Source organism: Erinaceus europaeus, chromosome X (assembly GCF_950295315.1).
Source record: "Erinaceus europaeus chromosome X, mEriEur2.1, whole genome shotgun sequence".
Lineage (NCBI taxonomy): Eukaryota > Metazoa > Chordata > Mammalia > Eulipotyphla > Erinaceidae > Erinaceus > Erinaceus europaeus.
In genome coordinates, this window is record NC_080185.1 from 100,743,014 (window position 1) to 100,770,429 (window position 27,416).

At 36.2% G+C, this 27,416-nt stretch overlaps 1 protein-coding gene across 1 annotated transcript in view; it reads right to left on the reverse strand.

Moving 5' to 3' along the window:
- The window catches only part of CFAP47 (cilia and flagella associated protein 47), a 194,664-nt gene that overhangs the window by 3,397 nt on the left and 163,851 nt on the right, over positions 1-27,416 (reverse strand). The window contains exons 57-63 of the mRNA XM_060182678.1: positions 21,659-21,688; positions 21,108-21,267; positions 17,832-17,926; positions 14,394-14,546; positions 9,150-9,321; positions 6,163-6,324; positions 48-216 (exon numbers count right to left, since the gene is read on the reverse strand). Of these exons, the coding sequence (XP_060038661.1) occupies positions 48-216; positions 6,163-6,324; positions 9,150-9,321; positions 14,394-14,546; positions 17,832-17,926; positions 21,108-21,267; positions 21,659-21,688 (941 nt within the window). The remainder of the gene's footprint in view (positions 1-47; positions 217-6,162; positions 6,325-9,149; positions 9,322-14,393; positions 14,547-17,831; positions 17,927-21,107; positions 21,268-21,658; positions 21,689-27,416) is intronic.

Sequence of the window (27,416 nt, forward strand, 5' to 3'; positions counted from 1 at the left end):
GCTTTTAATTGATAGCAAATTTTGACCATTGCTTTTATAGAACTCACCTGTATTACCAGTAATGCTTTGTATCTTTTACTGTACATCTGAGGTTTAAAACCCACTACAATGAGAGTTCCTTCAGTGTTATAAGGAAGAAGTATTCCACTTGCAGGTTTTACAGAAAACACAGGGTCACTGCCAGGTTGGAAGTATGCAGTGAATGGCTCAGGATTACTGAAACAAAAAAGATAGTAGCCTTTAAATTTTATCACTAGCCATTGTCTTTGTAAGAACTTAATAGATAGCATTAGTATACTATTGTGGTGAACTACTGGACTATCAGAAAAGTTTTGCATAGGGAAAAACAGGGGAAAAAAGTCATGACTTTTTCAACAACCAAATATATTTAAACATTAATGCTGCTTATATCCAAAGGTCATGAAAACTGTAATTCTCAGGGAACCCTATGTTCCTATCTGCACTATTCATAATAGCCAAAATGTAGAAGCCGTCTAAATGTCATCTAAAAGACATCTAAATGGGATATATATATTTAGTGGAAGACTACTCTGCAAAAGAAACAGAGAGACAGAGAGGGAGAGAAAAAAAAAAAACAAACAATTGTCTGAGCTGAAAGTGACTGCAGTAACTGAAATAAGTGAAGAGATGAAAGATAGTTTCACACATATTTAAGATATAAATAACTTCTTCTAGCGTTTGCCCTTCTTCCATAGCCAGTATAAATAACTAAAACAAATTAACTTGCAAAATAACCAATACCAAAACTAACTCAGATTCTGTGAAAACAATGGTATTGGAAGGAACGAGGAGAGATAATTCGGTGGAATTATCTCTGGCAACAACACAAGAACTCTGGAATTTTTATAGGAACAGCATTTTATTCTTTTTATTTCATAAATATGTGATTGATAAAAAGTTACAAGATTCTATTTTGTCAATCTATAAAGAGAAAAAAAATGTTTCCTTACTATCATTCTGTAGTCATTCCATAAAATAACAAGTATCAAACTCATATCTATCTAGCAACATTAACAGTTTGGATTTTTACTTATTTAATATTAGTATGCAATATTATAAACTTTTAGGAGTATTGTTCCACACCTATATGCATGTAGCTGTGAGTGAATACTACTATTTCAGTGTGATAATTGCTCATTCTCTTCTAGTTTTCACTGGCTAAGTGAATGAAAGTGAGGTACAGGTTTAGTAATCATTCTTGTACTTGATGATGACTTTCTATGATCTGAAGAACTGCAGTAGAGGGTGTGAGAAAGTAGACTATAAAAAAAAAAAAAGAAAGTAGACTATAGATACTGATAGCTTTGGTTGAAATCCCAACACTATTGAGGTGCATGATTACAAGTAATTTATTTGCCTCTTTCACTTTTAACTTCATTTCACATGTGTTAAATGAAGTTAAACATTTCTATAGTCATTATATCAGTGCCTGACATGTGCTAAGTACTCTATGATTTAAAAATATTAGTGCAATCATCCCTGTGATTTTTGTTGTTTTAAAAGATTTAATTACCAGTGCTGGGCAATGATGTGCCACATGATAAATGAGAGCTGTATAAAACAGAGTACCCAAGGAGACATATAAACAAGACAGCAGAATCAGAAGTCCTAGACGTTCTTTTCTCTAATGAAGACATTGATTTAGCTACATCATACAGAGCAATTATCACTGAGGGAAGTTCAGAAACCAGTTAAGCTTTTGCTCATCAGGTGAACACAAAATCAGTAAGAAAAAAAATGTGGCATACTCTCACCACAGTCTCTAGTTTTAGTATCTGATTTGGGGAGGGGGAGTGACTTTTTTTTTTACCATATACATATGATAGGCGAGCTGTCTGAGGGACTATTTTCACTCTTGCCTATATTGAAGGACCAATGGAACCTGGCACACTTCAATGATGCTTCTGTGATTATGAAGTGTAACAGAGCAAGGTACCAGTGTTCCTGGAGGTTTTATAGTAGAGCAGACAGAAACTGATTCAGTTCAGAATATTCTCTTAAATACAGATAAATAAGAGTGGAATATGTGTTCAACTTTTTGTCTTCTTAGTGGGCTATTCAAATTCTGGTTATTAACTAGCCTGTCTTAGGGAAATGATAGAATGAGGCAAACTCTAAATGCCTGGAGATTTCTGAAGAAAATCAAAACATGTGGGTAGTGTACCCACTGTCTTAGAGTTTCTTAAGTACAAATGGATACCAGAAGGAGAGAGAGGTGACTACTGAAAAACGGGGAAATGACAAATCCTTCTAATAAGTAACTTAACATACAAAAATTCAGAGGGTGATATCCAGAGAAAAGATTTGGCAGATTTTCTAATTAGGCTAATGGATAAAGATCATTCCTTGCATGAAACCAGTCCAGAAAGACTGAGGTTGGCAGCTTTTTTCTCATTTGTGTGTGGATACCAAAAGCACATATCAGTATTACTGTGGTCAGAGTTTTTACAAATTGGGTTGATTATTATCCAAAGCATATGAAAAATTAATCATAATGGTATCTTCACTGAAGTGGATATTTTGTAGGATATAATATGCTCCTATTCCCTCTTTCTGACAGTAAACATGGGCTTGGTCTATCTCATCAATTAAATAATGCAGCTTCAAATTAGATCTGGAGAAAATCAGACTAATAAAAATGATTTATTTTTCAATTTAGAGAAAAATAATCATGATGATAATCTTCCAGGAAACTCATACGTTTCATATCTTTATTAAGTGTTTTCCTTCATGAGTATCATCCAACATTTTCTTAGTTTTTTTATAGTAATTTCTTTGCAATTTATTGAATTATATAATTGCTATCTGTCACAAGTAAGATAATGAAAGATAAAATTTGTCTTATTTTGAATTCAAATGATTTAGTTCCTATGTTTCCATTATATTAAGTACAAGATGATGTTACTGAGTGATAATTTAATGAGGACAAATATAATAGCTTAAATATTCTGAACTCTGGATCTTTCTACAATCAAGAAAGAATAAAAATAATTTACCTCATTAGATGCCTATAAAAATTATAAAATGATTCACTTTCTCATATTTTAGATCACACCTAACTGGCACCTATTTGGTTAATTTACACACATATGAGAAATGTGTCATAGATTATCTAATATATACCTGTAGGGGGTCAGGTGATAGTGCAGTGGGTTAAGCACAGTTGGCAAAAGGCACAAGGACCACCGGAAGGATCCCGGTTAGAGCCACCGGCTCCCCAACTGCAAGGGGGTCACTTCACAAGCAGTGAAGCAGGTCTGCAGGTGTCTACCTTTCTCTCCCCCTTTCTGTCTCCATTCTTCTCTCCATTTCTCTCTGTCCTATCCAACAACAACAATATCAATAACAACAATAACAACCACAACAATGATAAAACAACAATTTCTCCGTCTCTATACAATTTTTCCCTGTCTCTATACAATAATAAATAAATAAAACATTAAACAAACAAACAAAAAAGAAACCTAAGAAGTATACAAAGCAGGAGTCAGGCAGTAAAACAGCAGGTTAAGCACACGTGGCGACGTGGCGCGAAGCGCAAGGACCGACCTAAGAATCTCTGGGCTCCCCACCTGCAGGGAAGTCACTTCACAGGCGGTGAAGCAGGTCTGCAGGTGTCTATCTTTCTCTCCCCTTCTCTGTCTTTCCCTCCTCTCTCCATTCCTCGCTGTCCTATTTAACAATAAGGACATCAATAACAACAACAACAATAAAAAAGGCCAACAAAAAGGGAAAATAAATTATTTAAAAAAATTTTTTTAAATACATAAATCTTACATGATACATAATGTATGTATCTTACATGATACATAAATGTATCATCCGTAAGTGCACTTCAAGACAAATTTATATTCAGTAATTACGGTTATAAGTTGTCATGGAGACAAAAGTTCTTAGGAACTTTCAGTCTTTGTTCTAGGAAAAAAAAAAAAACAAACCAAGGGAATCTGGATGGTAGTGCAGTGGGTTAAATGCAGGTGGCACAAGGCACAAGGACCACTGTAAGGTTCCTGGTTTGAGTCCCCAGCTCCTCACCTGTAGGAGAGTCGCTTCACAAACAGTGAAGCAGGTCTGCAGGTGTCTATCTTTCTCTCCCCCTCTCTGTCTTCCCCTCCTCTCTCCACTTCTCTCTTTCCTATCCAACTACGACAACAATAGTAACTACAACAATAAAACAACAAGGGCAACAAAAGGGAATAAATAAATATTATTTAAATTATAAAAAAAGAAAAAAACAAGATTTCATCTTTTATCAAATCTGAGTAGTATTCCATGCTAAGTGAAAAAGGTGGGGAGAAAGACAAGTACAGAAAGATGTAGGATTTAAGAAACAAAGCAAATGAAAAAACAAGTTGAGGTCAATTATGGGAGAGGGTGGAAGAAGTAATAAATGAGGTAGGGGCCCATTCCGTTGCAGTGGAAGGAGATGGCATATTGGTGACTAAGACCAAAAGTTTATTAGTAGTATCATTACATAAGAAACTTTATCTAAATATTATCCATCATTTTAAAGTAAAATCTGGTAGTCTAAGGTCTTATTTGTGACTTATGTCATATACCTATTGAAAATACTTGCAAACAATTAAGCTGCTGCTTCAATGTAAAACACTATCTCTTTTAATGAAAAGAAACAATACATTTGCATTGCTTATGAAGCAAATAAAGGATAATATGTGACACAAGAGCTGAGAATTTCTTATCATGGTTCCCACCTCCTTTTTTTCCCTAAGTCCAACAATTATAACTGAAGAGGACATGTTAGGGCTCTGCATGCCTATCAAACTCTCATGAGCAAATTACATTCCTGCCAGATAAATTGCTTCATTTATTTTTAGTTTTACTCCCCCAAAGCAAACATTTTGAAAGTTGATCACCCATACATTTTGCTATTAAGCTATGCAATGTCCAGAGACGTCATATTCACTGACAATCTTCTTAATGTTTTAAATGGTCATTTAAATTTTTCAGTTAAGAAATTTATATATGTGTGTATGCATATATACATACATGAGTATGAATATATATGTATATAATTACATAAACACTAATATAAGAATTCAATCTTTAAAACATCCTTTAAAAACAAATTAGAGTAGAAGTTAACTGACCTGAAAACAGGAAATTAACAGAAAACCAAGAAAACAAAAAGGTGGTTCTTAAAGATCAATGAAATGGATAAGCTTCTGTAAAACAAATAGAAATGGGGGCTGGGTGGTGGTGCACACCCATGAGCAAGGACCCAGGTTCAAGCCTTCATTTCTCAACTACAGGGCAAACGCTTCATAAGTGATGAAGTAGGTGTGCAGGTGTATCTCTTTCTCTCACTCTTTTTTATTTTTAACTTTTTTTGAAAATTTGCTTTTATTTTATTCATTATTCTATAGAGACAGAGAGAAGTTGAGAGGGGAGGGGAGAGAGAGAGGGAGAGAGAGAGAGAGAGAGAGAGAGAGAGAGAGAGAGAGGGAGAAAGGGACCTGCAGGACTGCTTCACCACTCAAGATGGGATGCATTGGATCAACCTTCTCGTGGTGCATCCCGTGAGTACCCATTCATTGGGGAAACTGACGATCCTTCCTAGCCGACTGAATCCACATGGATCCCAGTCACTTTCAAAGCCAGCAACAATCAGCTCCTGACAGCTTTCAACCTGACGCTGTTGACTGGCTACGGACTAAGGGCAAATGCTAGAAGAACCACTCAAGAAGCTTCCTTCCTGCCGATGGGGACTGAGGGTTGAACCTGGGTCCTTGCACATTGTAACATGTGCTCTCAACCATATGTGCCATCACCTAGCCCCTCTCTCTCCCTCTCTATCTCACCTCCCCTCTCAATTTCTCGCTGTCCTGTCAAATGAAAATAGAAAGGAAAGAAAATGGAAAAAATGGAAGGTGCCGTGGATTCACAGTACAGGCACTAAGCCCCAATGATAACCCTGGTGGCAAAAAATAAATTAAACAAATATATCCTAAATTTCAATTATCTACTTACTTTTGCTCCTTGTTTTTTGGTCTTTACAGATTCTATTACCAATTTAAAAGATTATGAGATACATAAAGTTTGATTCAGAGAAGCTATATTGCTCTAACTTAATAAGAGAAAGATGACATACATTCAGTTACATACATTCGCAAGATAGATTACCTTGTCTGACTTGTCAACTTGAAGTCAATAAAGGATTCCTTAAATAATCCAACGCTTTCAATATCAATGATATAATCCACTTCAGGCTCATCTGCAATTAATGTTATGGGATATTTCCAAATTCCATCTGTTATGCACTCGATATTCAGTATCACTTCAGTCCTTGAACAGAAAAAAATCCAGTTATAAAGGATACTACTTAAAATAAGCAAAACAGGGGCTGGAAGAAAGCATCATCTTTAGCACAATAGATTCTCATTCCTGAAGCACCAGCAGTCCCAGATTCAATTCCCAGAACCAATATAAGCCGAAGTTGAACAGTAGGTGGTTTTACTCAGGTCCATGGCAATATGATAATTTAAAAGCATGAAGTTGCAAAAAATTTAAAAAAGAATAGCTGAACACCATGTTTCTAAGACTTTGTGAGGTCTTATCTACTCTCTAGTTTAACTAAGAACATATATTGTATGCAGAATTGATTGTAGATTTTCTGTAACTAGAATAGAATATCATACATAAATTTCTAAAGAGAGCTTGGCAAACAAACCCAAGTGTTAAGTCTAATAAAGAATCTATATAGGCATTTTCTGTTTAAAATGAAATACTATGAAAAAGTGTTCTCAATTTTTTTTTTTTGCCAGAGCACTACTAAACTCTGGCTTATGGTGGTGCATGGGACAGAACCTGGGACTGTGAGCTTCTTTGTATAACCATTATGCCATCTACCCTGACCTCAACTATTGTTTTACATAGGAAACTTCTATCTTCTGTGACCACTTTTAAAGTCCTTTAAGACTGAAAGATTGTTTTAAATTGAATTGTATTGATAAAGACTGCAAGCACTTTACATAAACATGCAATTAAATGGCAGCTGAATTAATGAAGAGGATGAAATTAGCCTCTCGGTTATGAATAAGAAGTAGCACTATGGATAAAAACATTGGACTCGGGCTGGAAAGATAGCATAATGGCTATGCAAACTACTTTCATGCCTGCGGCTGTGAAGTCCTCAATCCTCAGCACCACCAGAAGCCAGAGTTTAGCAGTTCACTGACGTACCCCCCAAATCTCTTTCCTCCTTCTTTCTTCCTTTCTTCCTTCCTTCCTTTCTTTTTCTTTCTTTCTCTCTCTCTCTCTCTTTCTTTCTCTTTCTTTTTTCTCCTTCTTCTTCTTCTCTACTTCTCCTCTTCCTCCTCCTCCTCCTCCTCCTCCTCCTCTTCTTCTTCTTCTTCTCTCTCTCTCTCTCTCTCTCTCTCTCTCTCTCACACACACACACACACACACACACACACATCATTTTTTTAAAGGAGTCAGGTGGTGATGCACCTGGTTAATCACACACTACAGTGCACAAGGACCTGGGTTCAAGCCCTTGTTCCTTATTTGCTGGGAGAAAGCTTCATTAGCTGTGAAATAGAGCTGAAGGTGTTTATCTCTTTCCCTCTCTATTTCTTTCAGTATCTACCCAATAAAGAATAATTTTGTTTAAAAAATGTTTTTAAAGAGTAGAAAAATAGCATCAGCTGGAGATGAGGAAAATTTGCTTGTTTGCATAGGTTGGAAATGATTCAGCTGTGGTCAGGAAGATGAGACAGTGGATAAAGCACTGGACTCTCAAACACGTGGTCCCAAGTTCAATGCCCAGCAGCACATACGTCAGAGTGATATACGGTTCATTCTCTCATTCCTTTTATCTTTCTCATTAATAAATACAAATCTTAAAAAAAATGAAATGATTCAACCATGGTGCGGAGTGGTGCACATGAACTGGAAATATATATATATAATCTCCTTACCTACAACTACAGGGGAGAAGAGCTCTGAGAACTCCTACTTTCTTTAAATAGGACTGTGAATCTATTCCAACATTTAGGGAACAACTGGAAAATATCTTTCCAAATTTGAAAGCTGCATACATCAAACCAGTAATCTCACTATTTGAAATCTCTCCCCACAGATAAACCTCAAGAGTTCAAGTGGTTGGTGATTTTTATATTGCCATACTTATGTGACACAGAGAGAAATGTGAAAATATAACAACAGATAAACATAAAAGTGATGAAAATGCAAGATAAAAGAGGGCGATGCCAGCCTGAATCATGGACTTTTTCTGTAATTTGATGTTATAACTGTTTCCTAAAGATGACCCTGGCATCTTTCAGCTACTGAATTAAATATTCAAAGCTGCTTCAAATACAGTCAGCAATGATGAGAAGTGCTAGTAATACTTTCAGGGTTTTTTTTCATTGCTAGGATGTATTTCTTTTAATATATAATGGCTCTGATCAGTATTTCTGCATTAGGATATAAATAAGCCCTGTTTCTACAAGGCTATCAGCCCACCACAAATAAGCCCTGTTTCAGATGTGACTTATACAATATTTATGGGTGCTAAGTATCAGTTGCCCGAGAAGACACTGGATGAGGTTCCTCAGAGAATCACAGATCAGTAGTCACAGATCAGTAACCCACAGATTCCAATATGCTCCCCTTAAATATTACAAAAATAATGTGCAAATATTATGATTTGGATCTCTTAAAGGATAATACACTAATTGCAAAATAGAACATAGTCTAGTCCCTTTCATATAAACTAGTTTTGAGAAATAGTATCAAAAAAGCATGCTGCTAAGGTACAGCACATAGTAATTTGTTTCTTTAAAAAAAAAAAAAAAACAACAAAGTCCATATATTCCTTTTGGTTAATATAATACTTTAATGACCTAACACAGACATAATTTGTGAAGAATATCTTAGATTTGTAATCATTTGAACTATCTTTCTTATTAGAAAATCTGGCAAAGTTTGACTACTAGAAATAATCTAGTACAAAATATTTACCTCACCAGGATCAAAATACTAATGTAATTCAAAAGTAGAAAGGTGAAGAGAAAAAGCAATATTATTTAGTTTAAAAGAATAATGATATTTAGTTTAAAAGAACTGTAATGTTGTTTAAATAAAAGGATTTATAAAAACAGGTTTACCTTAATGGCTTCTTTGGTGCAAACACCACATTGAAAGTCAGAAATATCTTTTCAGTTTTGGAGTCATAATATTTTCTTATTAAGTATGCAGACAAACAGGACTCCAAATTAGACTTCATAATATCAGATTCAAACAAAAATTCATATTCAAAGTCACGTTTTATTTGGCTTTCTAGGAAACGTTGAAAATAAAATGAATTTCAATTAGATATATACAATGAACATCATTTATATGACAACAATATTCATATATAAGTGCTTAGAGCAAGAGTGAATAATATGCTATTTATCTCTGTGTCAAGTATATAATTATATTAAGTATTTTTTGTTAAAAGGTAAATTAGTGTATGAATATAAAAAATTAGAAGACAATGACTACCATTCTTAAATCTTTAAATTTCAAATTTACTAGTGATATCCACATAAAAATTAGTAGTTATTATTTACTATAAAACATAACTAATGTGATGTGCTCTTCATAATTAGTGGGTATATGACAATGGTCTGCACACACAAAAACACACAGCTAGTTTTGCTATATGTTGTTTTGCTTAAAGATGCAGTTTTCTAGAATCTACCAATAGCACTAAGGACTCACTTTATGTCAAAATTTTTTTCAGAAAATAGGAATGGTGGTGATTATTTGTATATGGCAGCAAAAAGCATTGTGTTGAACAAAAGGGACATATCATCATCCATATACATCATTCCCCATGTATAACTATCATTCAATCAAATGACTCTATGATATTGCCAACAAGTACTATAGAATGAACTTTGTCATTCAAAGGATTCTGGTTACTTGGGTGATTTCTTAGGACAAAGAATTTCAATCAGTGTGGAAGATATCTTTAATTTTTTTTAAATAGAACATTTGACTAGATATGATAATCAAAAGTACTGTATTATAAAATATTTTAAAAGTATACTTTAAAGTAATGTACTATTATACCATATATATTTTAATCTTTTAAAATATTTTAAATTAATTTTATTTATTATTTATTGGATAGAGATAGACAGAAAACAAGAGGGAGAGGGAGTCCGGACGGTGGTGCACCTGGTTAAGCACACACGTTAGTTATAATGTACAAGGACTGGGGTTCAAGCCCCCAGTCTTCACCTGCAGAGGGGAAAGCTTTTTGAGTGGTGAAGCAGTGTTGCAGGTGTTTCTCTGTCTCTCTTCCCCTCACCCCCTTCCCTCTCGATTCCTGACTGACTCTATCCAATAAATATAGATACAAACTTTTTAAAGAAAGAGAGGAGAAAACTATTAAGAGGAAACAAATCTCAATATTAATCTACTTCCTCCAGTCACTTTCTAAGGATTCCTTTTATACATTCAATCCTCAAACATATCTCATGAAATAGAAACTCTCATTTCTATATTGCAATTGAAGAGACTGAGTATAAATAGAGAGATAAACAATTACCTTGTGACCTTACAGAATCTAAATGGAAGAACTCAAGTTGTCTTATTTCAAACTTCACAGTCTAAAATATTAAGACTGCTATATGGCACAGTTACTGAGAATGTACTATCAGCACCTGTTTGCAGGACATAACCTATAGCCTGTGCAGTGCTTAAAGTAACTCAAGCCTGTTCAGAGGAAGAGGAACTAATAGAGATGGATAAGGGATAGTGAATGAGAAAACAAATTAATAAGGCTCATCACAAAATTCAAGAACAGAATGTACATTAACTAGGTCAAATGGTAAATTCAGTTTCAGTAAACTCGGAACACAACCTTGTCAAGGGAACACTCTATGAGTAGGGAGGGCAGATTCCTTGGTGAAGTGAGTGGAACAGAGACAGTAAAATAAAGAGGAGCAGAGGAAACATTCAAGTCTGGAGGATAATATGGGGTCATGCGAGTATCAAGAACAGGTTTATCAGGAGCTATTTGTAATTTCAAACTGAATATGACAAGGGGGTTGATGTACAACATGCAGACAACAAGAGCAAGATGAATAGTCTAGATACAATCGGACCAGGGTGACACATAAATCAGTAAATCAGACACAAAATGGACCACACATTAATTAATGGCCTCAAGCTATAGAACATCTGGAAATAAAAAGCAAGAGCCCTGCTTGTAATATGCAGTTAAAATGGTAAAACTAAACTCACAGAAAAAGTCCTACAATGGTGCTAAACTAATCCCCAGAGAAGCACTAAAAATGCAATGCATGAATAAGTTACTTAGGAAAAATAAATATAATTATAGATGAAATTCTCCCCACAGAGAAGAATCTATAATCTTATAGAAGTGACATTGCAAAAGACAGTATAAAAATCCAAGTATAATAATATCCCAGTAGAGCAATATCAATTGATTTAAATAGATACATAAATCTAACATGCTGAATAGATGTTTTCTAAATTCCAGTCTCTGTCTTGTTAATTTTGGCATCTTTAGGGTTTAGCACAATATCTGAAATTCAGAAAATATGCTTACTAGATAGTTGGTGACTGAAAAGATAATGAAAGTGATCAATCTTGGTTAACTGAATAGTGTATATGAAAAGTCTGGGTAGAAAAAGAACTGAATGGTCCTAGCATTTAATTCAATATAAGTTGATAGTTTTATTGGGCTCTTGGGTAAAAAAGATGATAAAATAAAGGTAGGCTGTTGGAAAGGGAGTGGTGTAGATTCTTCTACTTATGTTTAATATAGAGGGGCCTATTCAATCACAAGAAGGGAAAAACTATTAAGAGGAAACAAATCTTGATATCAATCTACCTTCTCCATAATGAACTGCTGTGAGAGGAAAAGCAACATAACCAGTGAATATGGGTGAAGAAATAGAAAATGAAAAGATGAGAAAAGCCTTCTATTTGTCATTATCTTAATCCAGGATGCCTACTTTCTCTTTCTCTTGTAGGTTTTTCCTTTCTGCAGGGATTCTACAACTGGCTAGTTAAAGGTGAATGCACTCACTCTCATTTTAGGTAGAAGATACTGATAAGCTTGAAGTACCAAGCCACTTTTCAGCTCACCTTTAAAAGTAATAAATCTGGGGGCCAGGCGGTAGAGCAGTGGGTTAGGCACACAAGGCACGAAGCGCAAGGACCGGTGTAGGGATCCCGGTTTGAGCCCCTGGCTTCCTAACTGCAGGGGGGTTGCTTCATCGTCAGTGGAGCAGGTCTGCAGGTGTCTATCTTTCTCTCCCCCTCTCTGTCTTCCCCTCCTGTCTCGGTTTCTCTCTGCCCTGTCCAATAACAGTGACAACAATGGCAACAATAACAACAACAAGGGCAACAACAAGGGCAACAAAATGGGGAAAATGGCTTCCAGGAGCAGTGGATTCATAGTGCAGGCACCAAGCCCCAGCAATAACCCTGGAGGCAAAAAAAAAAAAAAAAAAAGAAAGAAAGAAAGAAAGAAAAAAAGAAAAAAGAAAAAAAAGTAAAGCTAAACTTAGGATTCCAATCTGATTGTGTCTACTTTTCAGCTGACAACTAATCTGGATGCAGGAATATAGGTTTTAATTAATGAGCATGCCTAAAATTCCATCGCAATCACAGAGTACTTTAATTTCTATCAGATTTTGAAAAAAGCAAAAAATGAGGAATTGTAGACTGTCAAAAAATATGCCTCTTTAACACTACTTAATATATTCATTAAACTATAAAGTACAGTTTAAATGTGAGAAAGCAGCTGGTTTGCTTTTGCATATCATAAAGACTCAAATAGCATTCATACTAGAGTTAGGCTGTCCCTTCATGAAGAGATTGGTGAGAAGGAAAGGGCAAACAGAAAGAGTCACAGAGAGTATAGAGTTACATTCTTAGAATAAGGGCAGGGAGAGGAATCAAGCTATTTGTCTGATGCCTTTAAGAAACCCAGACAAGGGAGAGGTCAACTGATGGATCAAATATTCAGATACTATAAAGACAAGGAAAACATTAAGGTTGAAAGGGGATTGAGCAAATCTACCTCTGGACAGCATAGCATTCTTCAGGAGAAACTCACAAATTAAAGTGTCTTCATAGAAAAAAAAATAGATGAGTTTGTTGAGTTCTGTGGTACTGAACAGAGGGAAAAAGCTATTTTAGAGGAAATGAGGGGGGTAGAGACAAGCCTGAAAACCATTCAAAGAGTTATTTTCAATAGTAAGTATGATTTTTCATCATGAAAAGTAATGAAGCAGTGAAATATGAGCCACATCCAAAGGTGTCTTTTCAAAAGCTATTTGAGAGAAATTGTTTTCCTAATAGGCCTTTCAGACTTCCCAAAATGAAGTTGACAGCTTCTTTATATAAACCCTGCTTATCTAGAAGGAAGTTGATATTTTTAAAGAAGTAAGATTTAATCAATTTTTATTTTCAGAGTTATAATTTGTGTTTTCATATTAATTCATTTGATATAAGGATGATGGGGTGTGGGGGAAGAGAATGTCCAGAGCATCTTTGAAATATATGGTGCTGGGGATTGAACAAAGGGCCTCACACATGCAAACCCTGCACTCTGAGTCATCTCCCTAATCTTAGAATTGTAACTTATTTAACTTACCAGCGGACAAGAATACAATGCAGTGATTTTAACACACTAAAATGGTTCAGATATACAGTATTTCTTTACCTTCAATTACCCTGTCAGAACTTTTCATGTCACTGAGCAACCTGCTACCTGAAATATTATAGGTTAATAACTGGGGTTCAGTGCCCACACAATAGCTTCACCACTCCCAGTGGCCATTTTTTTATTAAGAGTGAGAGAGAGGGAGTCGGGCTGTAGCAGTGGGTTAAGCGCAGGTGGCGCAAAGCACAAGGACCAGCATAAGGATCCGGGTTCGAACCCCGGCTCCCCACCTGCAGGGGAGTCGCTTCACAGGCGGTGAAGCAGGTCTGCAGGTGTCTATCTTTCTCTCCTGCTCTCTGTTTTCCCCTCCTCTCTCCATTTCTCTCTGTCCTATCCAACAACAACAACAACAATAATAACTACAACAATAAAACAACAAGGGCAACAAAAGGGAATAAATAAATAAAATAAATATTAAAAAATTTTAAAAAAAGAGTGAGAGAGAGAGAAAGATAAAAATACATAGAGAAAGAGATACCTGTAACACAGATCCACAGTTCATGCAGATTCCCTAATGCAGATTGAATCTGGGTCTTCTCTTAAGGTAATGTGTGTGTAAACTCTACCGGGTGCACCCCTACCTGGGCCCGGTAACCTGCATTTTAAGAAAACTGAATTTCTACTGCAATTTTTATATTCATGATTATAGTATTCTTACCAATGATATCTTCATAAACATTTTCTGAATTCTTTCTTGGGTTTACTGTAAAATCTTTCGATTCAAAGATCGGATTTTGTCCCCTAAATTCACCACCTAGGGCAACTTCTACCTCCTCTTCTACCCGTTTTCTGGCCTGGCATGATATCACCACTGTAGGAAAGAAGTATTTGTAGTTAATTTGACCATAAGGCTATATGATCCTTCTTTAATTATAAGAAAATTAACTATGTCATATAAAATAAAGTTCTTTTGGCATATTTTCACTTGTTATTACATTAATACACACAGAAAGATACTCATACAATATGTACAAACACTGACATTTTGGAAATAAAGGTTGATATTATAAAATATGCAAAAAGCACAATGCTAAAGATATGCAATGGAAAATATTTACTAGATTATGGAATATCACATTAGTATGTAAACTTTTATACAAGAATTGACCTACTTGTATCAATAATTAACTGGTAGTTATGAACACACATTTTTCAACTCTGTGCATATATTTTGTATGTTCATACATATATGTATGCATTTTACATATTAAATTCCATTATTTTTTCATTTTAAGTGCAAAAAAAATCAGTGATAGTGTATGAAATAAAATATTGTTTTTACATATGTAATTATCAGCTATACAAAAGAGTACTAATATATTCCTTTGGTATTTGATCTATAATGTTGTGAGGACATACAAAGTCCACACATTAATAAGAATATTAAATCTCAAATATATTAAAATTTATATTTTTATCAGTTCATATGCACACAGAATATAAATTGAAGGGAAAAATGGAATCTTAATATCTAAAAGTCTTTAAAATGTATTATGTTACATTTTTGTGCCACCAATAACAGTTCATCTAAATGACAAAACTAGATGTCCTGTCTTATGTATTTTCATACCACATCCATAATATAAATATTTGAAATGTATTTACTTGTAATTTTGAAATTATAGGTTGGTATGAAAGATTTTGAACTTTGCATAACTATATGGAATGTATAATAAGGGTGAAAAATTCTTAAATTAAGAAAATGGGAATACCTAAGGAAAATATGCAAGCTATTCTGGTTATAATTAGTTTCAGTCTTAAAGCATTAAATTGGAAATTAGTGTGATCAAAGTTACAATTAGTATCATGTCACTGGCCTTGTCCTGTATTTCCTTAGGAAATTAATGCCCTGGCAATGCAATGATCACTAAATCACAATGAATTCATATTCCATTGTTCTCACACTGTGGCAGGTAGTGGAGTCATTTTCCAATTATCTGCCCCAGTGGAGAAGAACATATAAGAATGCACAAATAGAAAAGGTGGCTCACAAAAACAAGAAAAATACCTTGGGTTTGAGCATAATCTGGGTGACAGATCAGTTAAAAGAATAAAATAAATAAATGCTGATGATGATATTATATAGTTAAAAACATCTCTGTGATCAGATGACTGTTTCATAAATTATAGAAAGTATATAAACTATTACATTCTAGAAGAACATAAAAGAAACATTTTGACATGCTCATAAAGCACTCTGAAGGTAATTCAGTGTGTTTGAAATATTATACATGTTGATGATTTTTTTAACTCAAGAGTAAAAACATTTCCAAGATTTTTTTATGAGAAAGATAGAGGCGCAGCCCAGAGCATTACTCGTTTCTGGTTTATGATGGTGCCAGGAATTGAGCCTGGAAACTCTGGGGCCTTAGCCATGCAAATCCTGTGTTCTAATATATTGAACTATCTCCTCAGCCCACAAATACACTTCAGTTAAGTTGTACCCTTCTTATCCTACTGTTTTGTTAATGTCTCCTTTTTAAAATAAAAATAATTAAAAAACAAAACAACATTTATTGCCAAAGGTTTCTCAATATTTACTTCAGTTAAAATGAAACTAAACAAGGAAATGTATTATAATGACATTTTAGTTAGAGTATTCGGGGGGTAATGCTGTTATTCACAAGCAAAATTTGCTATTTTCTCTTCTTCCTATGTGTGGTTAAATAATTTATGTTATAAGACTACAAGAAGAGAAATTCAAAATTTCAAGACTGTTTTCTTTCTTTTTTAAAATTAATCTGTGTTTCTCAAGAGGGAAAATCAAAATAAAACTTTCCTTTGCTTTACAAAGCAAACCAGTGTGTCTTAGTTGTAAAGAATTATGGCTAGAGCCCATTAAGGGGTTGGGACACCAAATACTGTTGTATGGTTTTCAAAAAATAATTGCATTTTGGGGGTGATCCAGGGGAGAAAATGGGAAAAGTCAAGGAATGCAGAGACTTGGGAAGGGTACAGGGTAAAAGGAGAGGGGAACCTGCGAATAGCTTGGAGCAGCAGAAAAAAAGGAGGCGAGGGTAACCAAGAAAACCAGACAGCATAAGGTTAAGGTTGCCATGTTGTATATATGGTGGCAAAATGAACATCCTTGAAAATTTGAGTTCATTCTCGTCGGTTTTTAGAAAAGATCTTAAATTTTTGGATTTGGCACAATTAAGATTAGAGGGATCAGCATCTCCACAGGTGAGTTCTTGAATGAGACACAGATGAGACCAAGAAGTTTGAATATGAGGACTTATAATAAAAGTACCTGGGAATTTATTTATTTATTTATTTTATTTATTTATTTTTTCCCTCCAGGGTTATTGCTGGGCTCAGTGCCTGCACCATGAATCCACTGCTCCTGGAGGCCATTTTTCCCCCTTTTTGTTGCCCTAGTTGTTGCTTATTTATTTTTTAAAGGTATATCAGGGAAGCAGAAACGGGGAGAGGGAGAGAGAGAGAGAGAGAGAGAGAGAGAGAGAGAGAGAAGGTGGAGAAGGAGGAAGATAAAAGAGAGGGAGGAGTAGGAGGGGGAAGGTGGGGGAGGGGAGAAGGAGCAGGAGGGAGAATGTGGGGGAGGGAGGAGAAGGAGCAGGAGGGGGAGAGGGAGGGGGAAGGAGGAGGAGAGGAAGAAGAAAAATGGAGCACAGCACTAAAGTTCTGTTCCTTCAATGCAGTGGGGGCTGGGCTCAAATCTGGATCACTCCCACGGGGAAGCAGAAAACTATGCAAGTGAGCTATTTCACCAGCCTGTACTTGGGTACTTAAGAGGTCTAGAGCAAGACTCCCAGAACCTTAGAGATTGTGGGATAGAGGAATGTAAAGTTCGTGTTATTTCAGTCTTAGCTGATGTCTAGATTTCACCAGTGGGAAGAACAATACAAAATGGTGTGCTTTTGTGGCCAGAATACTGGAATTCATTGGAAGGAGACCAGATTTAGTCCTAGAAATCCTATCAATAGGGTTGACCTTTTCACAACCTACTTTCTCTAGACCTCAGCTTTTTTGTAACAAAAAAACTGAAAAAAAAGAAAAAGAAAGATAGAGATAGATGGAGATGGACTCATAAGTTTTCTTAGAACCCTGGTGTTCTCTGTCTCTAAAATGTACCTACCTTGGGGAGTTTTATGCTGTATTGCCTGTGGCAGTCCTAGAATGGGGTACAGCCAGTATATTGATTGGATTTCTCCGGTGTTTACACCTATCATCCTAGTTACAAAATAAATTATAAAGAGTGAACAAAACTTTAAATAAAAGTGCATATTCTTTACTAACCTAATGGTTTTTTTTTAAAAAAAAACTTATGAATTTAAACTATGAAAGAGAGAAAAATAGCATTATATACAAAACACTTTCTGCAAATGCTAATTTTCTAAACTTTACAAAAGAACCCTTGTATCATAAGATATAAGAACCCTTGTATCTTGTATCATAAGATACAAGATAAAGCTAAAGAAAATTCCTCCCTATTTCTAAAGGTTGGCATTGGCATTTACTGATGTAACAAACTGTAATTCATCAATGAGTCATGCTCTAAACTGAATAGTCAAAACCAAAGAATCAAAAAATGTCAGCATGGGACTTCAGAAAGTGTTAAGGGATTTACTTTTGGAGGGATACCTGTTAAAGGAAAGAGGGCTTTTGTCAGAAATCTATTATATACTAAAAGGAAGACAGCGATATAGGAAATATGGTTCTGATTATTATAAGTGGCTTAGCAATGGCAAACCCAGTACAGTGTATGTGGCACCATGTGCAAAGATCAGGGTGTAAGCCCCTGGTCCCCACCTTCAGAGGGAAAACTTCAGGAGTGGTGAAGCAGTGCTGCAGATGTCTCTCATTCTCTCTATCTCCCTCTGCCCTCTCAGTTTTTCTGTCTCAATCAAATAAATAAATAAGCAAATGAATAAAACATTTATTTTAGAATTCCAAATAAAACATCAGACCATACAGCAGGCAGAACATGCTTCATGGATTTGTGACCAATGGAAGAACACAAGAATCCCATACTTTGAGGCCCTATGCTGTTTAAAGCACTAATCTCTTGAAATTCTTAGCACTTTCCATTTAAAAAAATTTAAAGACATATTTTTTAATTTTATTTATTTTAATAGGACAGAGAAAAATTGAGAAGTAGGGGAAGGTCGAGACGGAGACAGATCAACAATTACAGTACTACTTCACCGTTTATGTGCTTGAACCTGGGTCCTTGTGCATGGTAATATAAGCACTTAAACCAGGTGGGCCGCTACCTGGTCCCCTCACTTTACATTGGAACCCACAACTCATACTAATTTACTATTACTCGGAGCAATTTGGGTGTTTTCTGTCTTCATTGAACAGCCTTGAAAGTTCTATTTTTGCTTTATAAAAAAGATTCATTAGGGTGTCTGGCGGTAGCACAGCGGGTTAAGTGCAGGTGGTGCAAAGTGCAAGGACCAGCTTAAGGATTCTGGTTCGAGTCCCCTGGCTCCCCACCTTCAGGGAAGTCGCTTCACAAGCGTGAAGCAGGTCTGCAGGTGTCTTTCTCTGTCATCCCCTCCTCTCTCCACTTCTCTCTGTCCTAGTCAACAATGACGATATCAATAACAACAACAGTAACTACAACAGTAAAAAAAAAAAAAAACCAAGGGCAACAAAAGGGAATAAATGAATAAATAAATATTTAAAAACAGATTCATTAAAGTGGTTTGCTAAACTAAGAGTTCCTTTGAGCATCTCTCATTCTGATTCATTGTATGATACTTTAGACATTTTCATCCTCAGAACTTATCAACATAGATACGATAACATACCCACATAACAAATGTATTTTCCTCAGGGGTGCACCCGGTTAACTACACATAGTACTAAGCGCAAAGACCCGAGAAAGGATCTGGTTTCCAGCCCCCAGCTCCCCACCTGCAGGGGAGATGCTTCACAAGCAGCAAAGTAGGTCTGCAGGTGTCTGCTTTTCTCTCTATCTCCCCCTCCTCTCTCAATTTCTGTCTGTCCTATCAAATAAAATGGGAAAAATGGCCACCAGTTAGAGTTCTCTCACTCACTTCAAAGCTAACTTTAGCAAAGCAAGGACTGCAAAAGCTGAATAAGGACAAGAGACTGGCATACTTTAATTATGACTCTTTAGTCACTATCAGGCCACCCCATCAGCTGGGGCTCTAGTCAGGGAGTCCTGAGATTCCCAAACAGACATGATGGGCCTAGACCTCGAATAAATCCCTCTCTCCATTGTTACCAGTCATCTCTATCAGGGACAACAAAACAGACCCCTTTGTGGGCCTCCCATAGGACCCTGCCCTCAACTTGGATAAACAACAGTAGAGAATGTTCCATCCTCCGAAGGGAGGATGGACAACATACTCTATGCTACACCTGAGGAAGATGGATCAATATTGGGGCAGCTTGGAATGCTCCTACTCATGACCATAGAATGTGAGCTCAGATCTACAGGGATGCAAAGGTCACATAGGCTCCTAAGCTGAATATGGGCCCCAGACCAAATCAAATCGATGGGGTTTACAGTCAACAATATTTATACCCCTTTCCCATATTAGGGAGCTACTTTCTTCCCTGATTCAGCTTTCTGTTCCTTTTCCAGCCATGACATCATCTAATTGGATTCACCTGCATATCAGATTTCAGGCTCAGGGAAAAAAGGGGGAAAAAAAAAAACTAGTATAGCCACAGGCCCTTTGTAATATAACTAAAATATGCCTACTAGCTATCTACAAAATGGATGACCCCCCCAACACTTCATTTGCACTATTCCAGCCTTTAATTTCATAACTGTTCAACAATTTGTTTGGCTTTGTATATTATCTCTCTTTTCAGCCACCAGGCTCCAGATGCTACCATGATGCCGACCAGACTTCCCTGGACAGACAACCCCACCAATGTGTCCTGAAACTCTGATTCCCCAGAGCCCCACCCTATTAGGGAAAGAGAGAGACAGGCTGGGAGTATGAATCGACCTGTGAACGCCCATGTTCAGTGGGGAAGCAATTACAGAAGCCAGACTTTCCACCTTCTGCATCCCACAATGACCTTGGGTCCATACTCCCAGAGGGTTAAAGAATAGGAAAGCTATCAGGGAAAGGGATGGGATATAGAGATCTGGTGGTGGGAAATCTGTGTAGTTGTACCCCTCTTATCCTATGGTTTTTTCAATGCTTCCTTTTTATAAATAAATAAATAAATAAATAAATAAATAAATAGAAATGAGAAAGAGAGAGAAAAAAAAAAAGGTCACCAGGAGCAGTGGATTCATAGTGCAGGCACCATGACCCAGCAATATCCCTGGAGGCAATATATATATATATTTTTATTTTTCTCCCTCATCTGAACATACAGACTCCCCTTCATTACTTCATTACTCATATTTAAATGTTACCTTTTTTGCTCTAGGGTCAATTCATCAAAATTGTCTATGGTCCAATTTTGTCCATTTGCCTTTGTCAGTTGAACAACGACTACTGTTTTGTGTAATTTCATAACGTTGGGAATAAACAGCAGTGGAATATTGAGATTCCCTTTAGGAGGCAATGGAATTCCTGTTAAAAAATACAAAACAGAATTTTTGTGATAAACATTTTCAGAATCTAGTTATTTTCAACTGTATTAACTGGTTTACAACACACTGAGTTCAGGAGTACAGCTTCACACACACCCAAAATGTAATATACATACATCACATTGTGTCTACCACAAAAGGTCTAGTTGCCATCCGCCACCAATCAGTTAGCAACCTTGACAGGCAGTTCTCATCTCCCTCCTTTCTAACCACCATTCAAAAAAAAAAAAAACAATTAACAGCATATTTTGAGTGTGATTTATTACAAGAAATATAAGTGACTTTTGGAAAACATGCTTTTTAGTCTTGAGAAAATGTTTAACCTTGCCAATGGATTAGCAATGAAAATTTGGGAATACAGATTTAACAACTTTTTGTAACCAAAGTAGCATCTCGAGGAACTAAAAGTAAAAGTTTAAGAATATTTAATCACAGAAGAGATAGCACCATGGTTATGCAAAAGATGTTCATGCCTTAGCCTCTAAGGTTCCAGTTTCAATCCCCCATACCACCAAAAGCCAGAGCTGATCAGTGTTCTGATAGAACAAAACAACAACAACAACAACAAACTATGGGGTGAGGAGACTGTATATTGGTTATGCAAAAAAGACTTTAAAGCCTCAAGCTCTGAGGTCCCAGGTTTAACCCCCATCACCAATGCTCAGTTCTTTTTATCTCTCATTAAAATAAAATATATAAAATATTTGAAAATAATAACTTCCTATAGCTTCCAGAAGTAGTTTCTGCTTTGGTGGTGGATGTAGTATGAAACTATAACCCTATAATCTTATAATCTTGTAAACCATTACCAAATTAGAATTTTAATAGCATAAAAATAATATACTAGTTCTTTTACTGAACATAAAGTATGATGTACTAAATTATAAATGTACTACACTGACTTCATTAATTTCCCTCAAATTTCACCAACCCTATTAAAAAAAACATTTTATTTTGAGACAAGAAGTTTCTCCTGAAGAGGTAAGAAAGGCTAAGGTAATGTTTAAAGTTTTGGCTTGAATTTCCCAGAGCAACAAAAATATTATAAAATCCATGAATCTTTTCAAGTCTTGCTGCACTTTGCAAAAGACAGCATAGTAATTTTGACCTTTTAATTTCCTGCATGGTATTTCACCATAGGTCATAATTGGTGCAGCTTTCTGTTTGAAGACCCCAAACTGCTATTAACAAACTATTTATTTATGGAAGCCAAAGTTATTTGTGAAAGAGAAGATCATTTATTTCTGGTTGCAAAAACAAGGAGATAGAAAAACTGACAGTATTGTCTTGTCATCTAATGGATTCTTTTTTCGTTCTTTTCTTTTTTTTTTTCCCCTACATTTACTTTATCTACGGACCACCTGTAAAACTTGCTAAACAGGGAACATGTCGAGCTCCAAGTTTAGAAACTTAATCTGGGCTGGAACCCAAAAGATACAAACTTAAGTGACAGTTTATGGATGGGATCCAGAAGCAGATAGTTATGAGACAAGCAAAGAAACAAAAACCCCTCCTGTTGAACAAGTGTTAAGAAGCTGAACCTCAGGTCATGTGTAATATGAGAGTTTCCAAGTGATGATTGTGCTCCAGATGGTTGTTATTTTGAAGTATAATGCTATTTCCCTATAGGAAATTAAAGGATTATTGACTATGATAAGATCAGTGATATATTTTCTTTAGAGTTAGGAATATTATACTAAAAGATTATGAACACCAAGAAAAGAAACAGAAAATGCTCCTTACACAAAATATTCTAGCTCAAAAATTTTCATATTGCATTTCTTTTGGAAATGAAAATGTTCTAAGGGGTAGCAAAGTTAAAAATAATATGAACTTATAATTAAAACTATATACCAGGTCATAGCCATACAATCTTGTAATGAACTATTAATAACAAATAAATTTTTAAATGAAAATAAAATAAACACTATAGCAGGTGCTTCTAGGCTCTTGGAGTAGGGTCCCAGTATTCTAGAGACTTACTTCAGTAGCTGAATAGGGACAAAAATGTGCAAAACAAAATCAGGAGGGCTTCCTAGAGAGAATCAGTAATTTCTAAGCCAGCAAAATGAGATCTGAATATAGATGATTATGTCTAACAATATTAGTTTACTGAGAAACTACAGAAGAGCAGTAATAGTGGAATGATAAAGAGCAAAGATAGATTAGTTTGGGTTCAGAGGATGACAGTGTAAAAAATAAGACCAGTCTACACAATAAATATAGTAATAGTCTATACAGTAAAAGACTTTTCAGGATATTTTGCAATCTGGGGGATTAGAGAAATTGGATGGTAGTTGGCAGGCACAAAAGTTTATAAAGAAAAGCATATTTTGGGGGCCTGGCAGTAGCACAGAAGGTTCAGAGCACATGGTGTGAAGCACAAGGACAGGCTTAAGGATCCCTGTTCCAGCCAACCCCTGGCTTCCAACCTGCAGGGGGTTCACTTTACAAGTGGGAATGTTATGCATGTACAAACTATTGTATTTACTGTTGAATGTAAAACATTAATTCCCCAATAAAGAAATTTTTTAAAAAAGTGGTGAAGCAGGTCTACAGGTGTCTGTCTTTCTCTTCCCCTGTCTTCCCCTCCTCTCTCAATTTCTCTCTCTCCAACACAACAATAACCACAGCAGCAGCAACAGCAACAGAGGGGAGGGAGATGGCCTCCAGGAGCAGTGGATTCATTGTGTAGGCACCAAGCCCCAGTGAAAACCCTGGAGGCAAAAAAAAAAGAGAAAGAAAGAAAGAAAGAAAGAAGGAAGGGAAGGAGGGAGGGAGGGAGGGTAGGAGGGTGGAAGGAAGGAAGGAAGGAAGGAAGGAAGGAAGGAAGGAAGGAAGGAAGGAAAGAAGGAAGGAAAAAAGCATGTTTTTTAACATCAGGAACTAGTACAGCATGACAGAAATAATTCAATAAGACTCTCTTTTCAATCACCAGGTTCCAGATGCCACCAGGACGCTGGCTAGGCTTCCCTGGATTGAAGACCCCACCAATGTGTCCTGGAGCTCAGCTTCCCCAGAGACACACCTTACTAGGGAAAGAGAGAGGCAGACTGGGAGTATGGACCGACCAGTCAACGCCCATGTTCAGCGGGGAAGCAATTACAGAAGCCAGACCCTCTACCTTCTGCAACCCTCAACGACCCTGGGTCCATGCTCCCAGAGGGCTAGAGAATGGGAAGGCTATCATGGGAGAGGGTGGGTTATGGGGATTGGGTGGTGGGAATTGTGTGGAGTTGTACCCCTCCTACCTTATGCTTTTGTTCACTAATCCTTTCTTAAATAAAAAATTAAATAAAAAAAAAACAAAAAAAAACAACAACTATACCCCTTACAATCTTGTAAATTGATATTAAATCACTAATAAAAATATTTTAAAGAAGAACAAAAAAAAAAGAATTGCTATAAAGATATCATCAAGGAGAACTCCTGAAGAATTTAATGCTGTTTAGCACTTAGGATTCAGGGACCAAGTTAAGAGATGGACATAAGACTCCAGAGAGTTTTAGTGATATAGTGGAAGGGAAGGTCCACAGATAAAAGTAAAATTAGACTGTTCACTGCAATAAAAGAACCAGACTATTAGACTCCATATTCTGAAGGAAAAAGGAAGAAAATTGTATGAGAGAAGGGGAAGAAATAAAAATGTCCGAAACAGTCATCAGGTTTTAACACTTTGTAGGAGATTTACTAAAACCCCATACAAAAGTTCACTATTCACTTACAATTTACTTAATTTCACCATCTCCCTTTCTTGAATCCCCAATTGTATATTGATCTATCAATTTTGTATTTTGTACATTGATCTATCAATCTAACTACCGCAAAAGCCTGATAGTCTACAACTCCTAAGTGGTTATCACTTCTTTGTTTTATTGGAATATTTGTCTATATATCTGAAGCTAAGAAAATTGCAAAAGCAATGATAGATAAGAGGGATAATACTCTGCCTTGGGCTACATTTTGCAAGCTTAAAATTATAATGCATTTTAATAACCCCATTTTTGTTCTTTTCATAGAAATATTCTAAAGGTATAAGTAGATCTAAATTTCAGGCTTTAGATACTTTTTTAGATGAGTGGGCATATAGGCATCTTTGCATAACTGGAGCTATATTTTGCTTTCTGTGTTACAATAAAATCAGTAGTTTCACTGGCCAGCTAGGAAATCCACCTGCTTTACATTATAAATTGTAATTACAAATCTATGTAAGTGGAATGGCTTTGAACTCATTTGTGTGGAAAATGAGTCATTTGATGTAATAGGAAGAGAAATAATATGAAAAAGTGAAAACACGCTCATCTGCTGACATAATTTAATAAACATTCCTGACAATTATCTGGAGACCTGAGCACGTCTTGGCATGCTTTACACCAGGCGGCAGAGCACAGTCATAGCATGCCACTAAACAATAAATTCATGCAGTCATTTTCCAATGGATAAATGCAACAATCCATTTCAAAAACAATTATTTTTTTCAAATTGCCTTAAGACTGTCAAGCTACATGATATATGTTAACTAAAATTAACATAACGGTTTCTCATAAGGAAAAAACCTGTTTCTGTTCTTAATGCTCTTAGTTTAGAATGTTTATCTGGTTCTAGTAGTAACTGTACAAATATAGATGCTGCATATTTTCTATTTAAAAATATGCATTACAAATGTGTAACATATTAATGTCTTTATGTTTTTTTAAATCATCACCAGGACTTGACAACTCTGAGCTGATTTTTTTTCCAGATAGTTCCATAGAGAGAAACCATAACACTTAAGCTTTCTCCAGTGTGGTGAGGGCTAGGTTTGAACCTGAGTCATATGCATGGCAATGTAGGCACACTATCTAACTGGCACACTATCACACTATCATACTATCTAACTATATGCCAGCCCACCTTCTAGAGGTGTTTAAAGGAGGAGGCTTTCCTTGCTCTTTTTTTTTTTTTTGTTGTTGTTGTTCCTTGAGACTAGTGACATTTTTTGGCAGCATCTCTCCAATTTCCATCTCAGCATCCTATGATCTACTACGTTAGAATTCACTCTGTCATGATGTGTAACTGAATTTAAGACAGACCTAGATAATCCTTCATTTCAAGAGCCTTAACTTGATCACAATTGTTAAGTCTGTTTCAAATAAGATAACACTGACCAGCTCCAGATATGAGAACATGGAAAACTTAAATTCCATGTAAATATTTACCCAAGGATCCCTTTTGTAATTGCTGGTTGTGAGCTGAGGCTCATCCTTAGGTTTTAGAAACAACCTGGATTACTTAGATCCCTCCCTCTCTTCCTCCCTCTCTTCCTCCCTCCCTCCCTCCCTTCCTTCCTTCCTTCCTTCCTTCCTTCCTTCCTTCCTTCCTTCCTTCCTTCCTTCCTTCCCTCTCCTCCACCAGGGATATCTCAGGAGTTTGGTGCTCGGTTGACTAATACACTTTTCCCAGTGGTTATTTTTTTCCTATTATGATAGAGAAAGAAAAAATTATAGGGAGGGGGGGGAGAGGGATAGAGCGAGAGGGAGAGAGATGGGGAGAGAGAGATACAGAGATACTTCTAGCACTACTTCACAGCCTGTGCAGCTTCCCCACTGTAAGTGGAGACTTGGGGATTGAATCTGGGTCCTTGGATATGGAAACTTGTGACTTTACCAGTTGCAATACTTCCTGACCTGATTCTCTTCATTTTCAAAATTAGGAATGTTAAGGGGCTGGGTGGTTGCGCACCTGTTACTATGTGCAAGGACCGGAGTTTGAGCCCCTAGTCTCCACCTGCAGGAGGAAAGCTTTCTGAGTGGTGAAACAGTGTTGCAGGTGTCTGTCTCTCTGTCTCTGTCTCTGTCTCTCTTTATCACTCCCTTCTCTCTTGATTTATGGCCGTCTCTATGCAATAAATAAAGATTTAAAAAAAATAAAAATTAGGAATGTTGCAACGAGTATTACCATGCTTCAAATAGCTCTGAGTTTTAACTTGCCCTTTTCTGCCACTAATATGGTAGTAAGTTCTCTGCTATTAATGATCAGGTGCATTGGATCGACCTTCCCGTGGTGCATCTCATGAGTACCCATTCATTGGGGAAACTGACGATTCTTCCTAGCCGGGCAAACGCTAGAAGAAGAAGAATGATCAGGTTT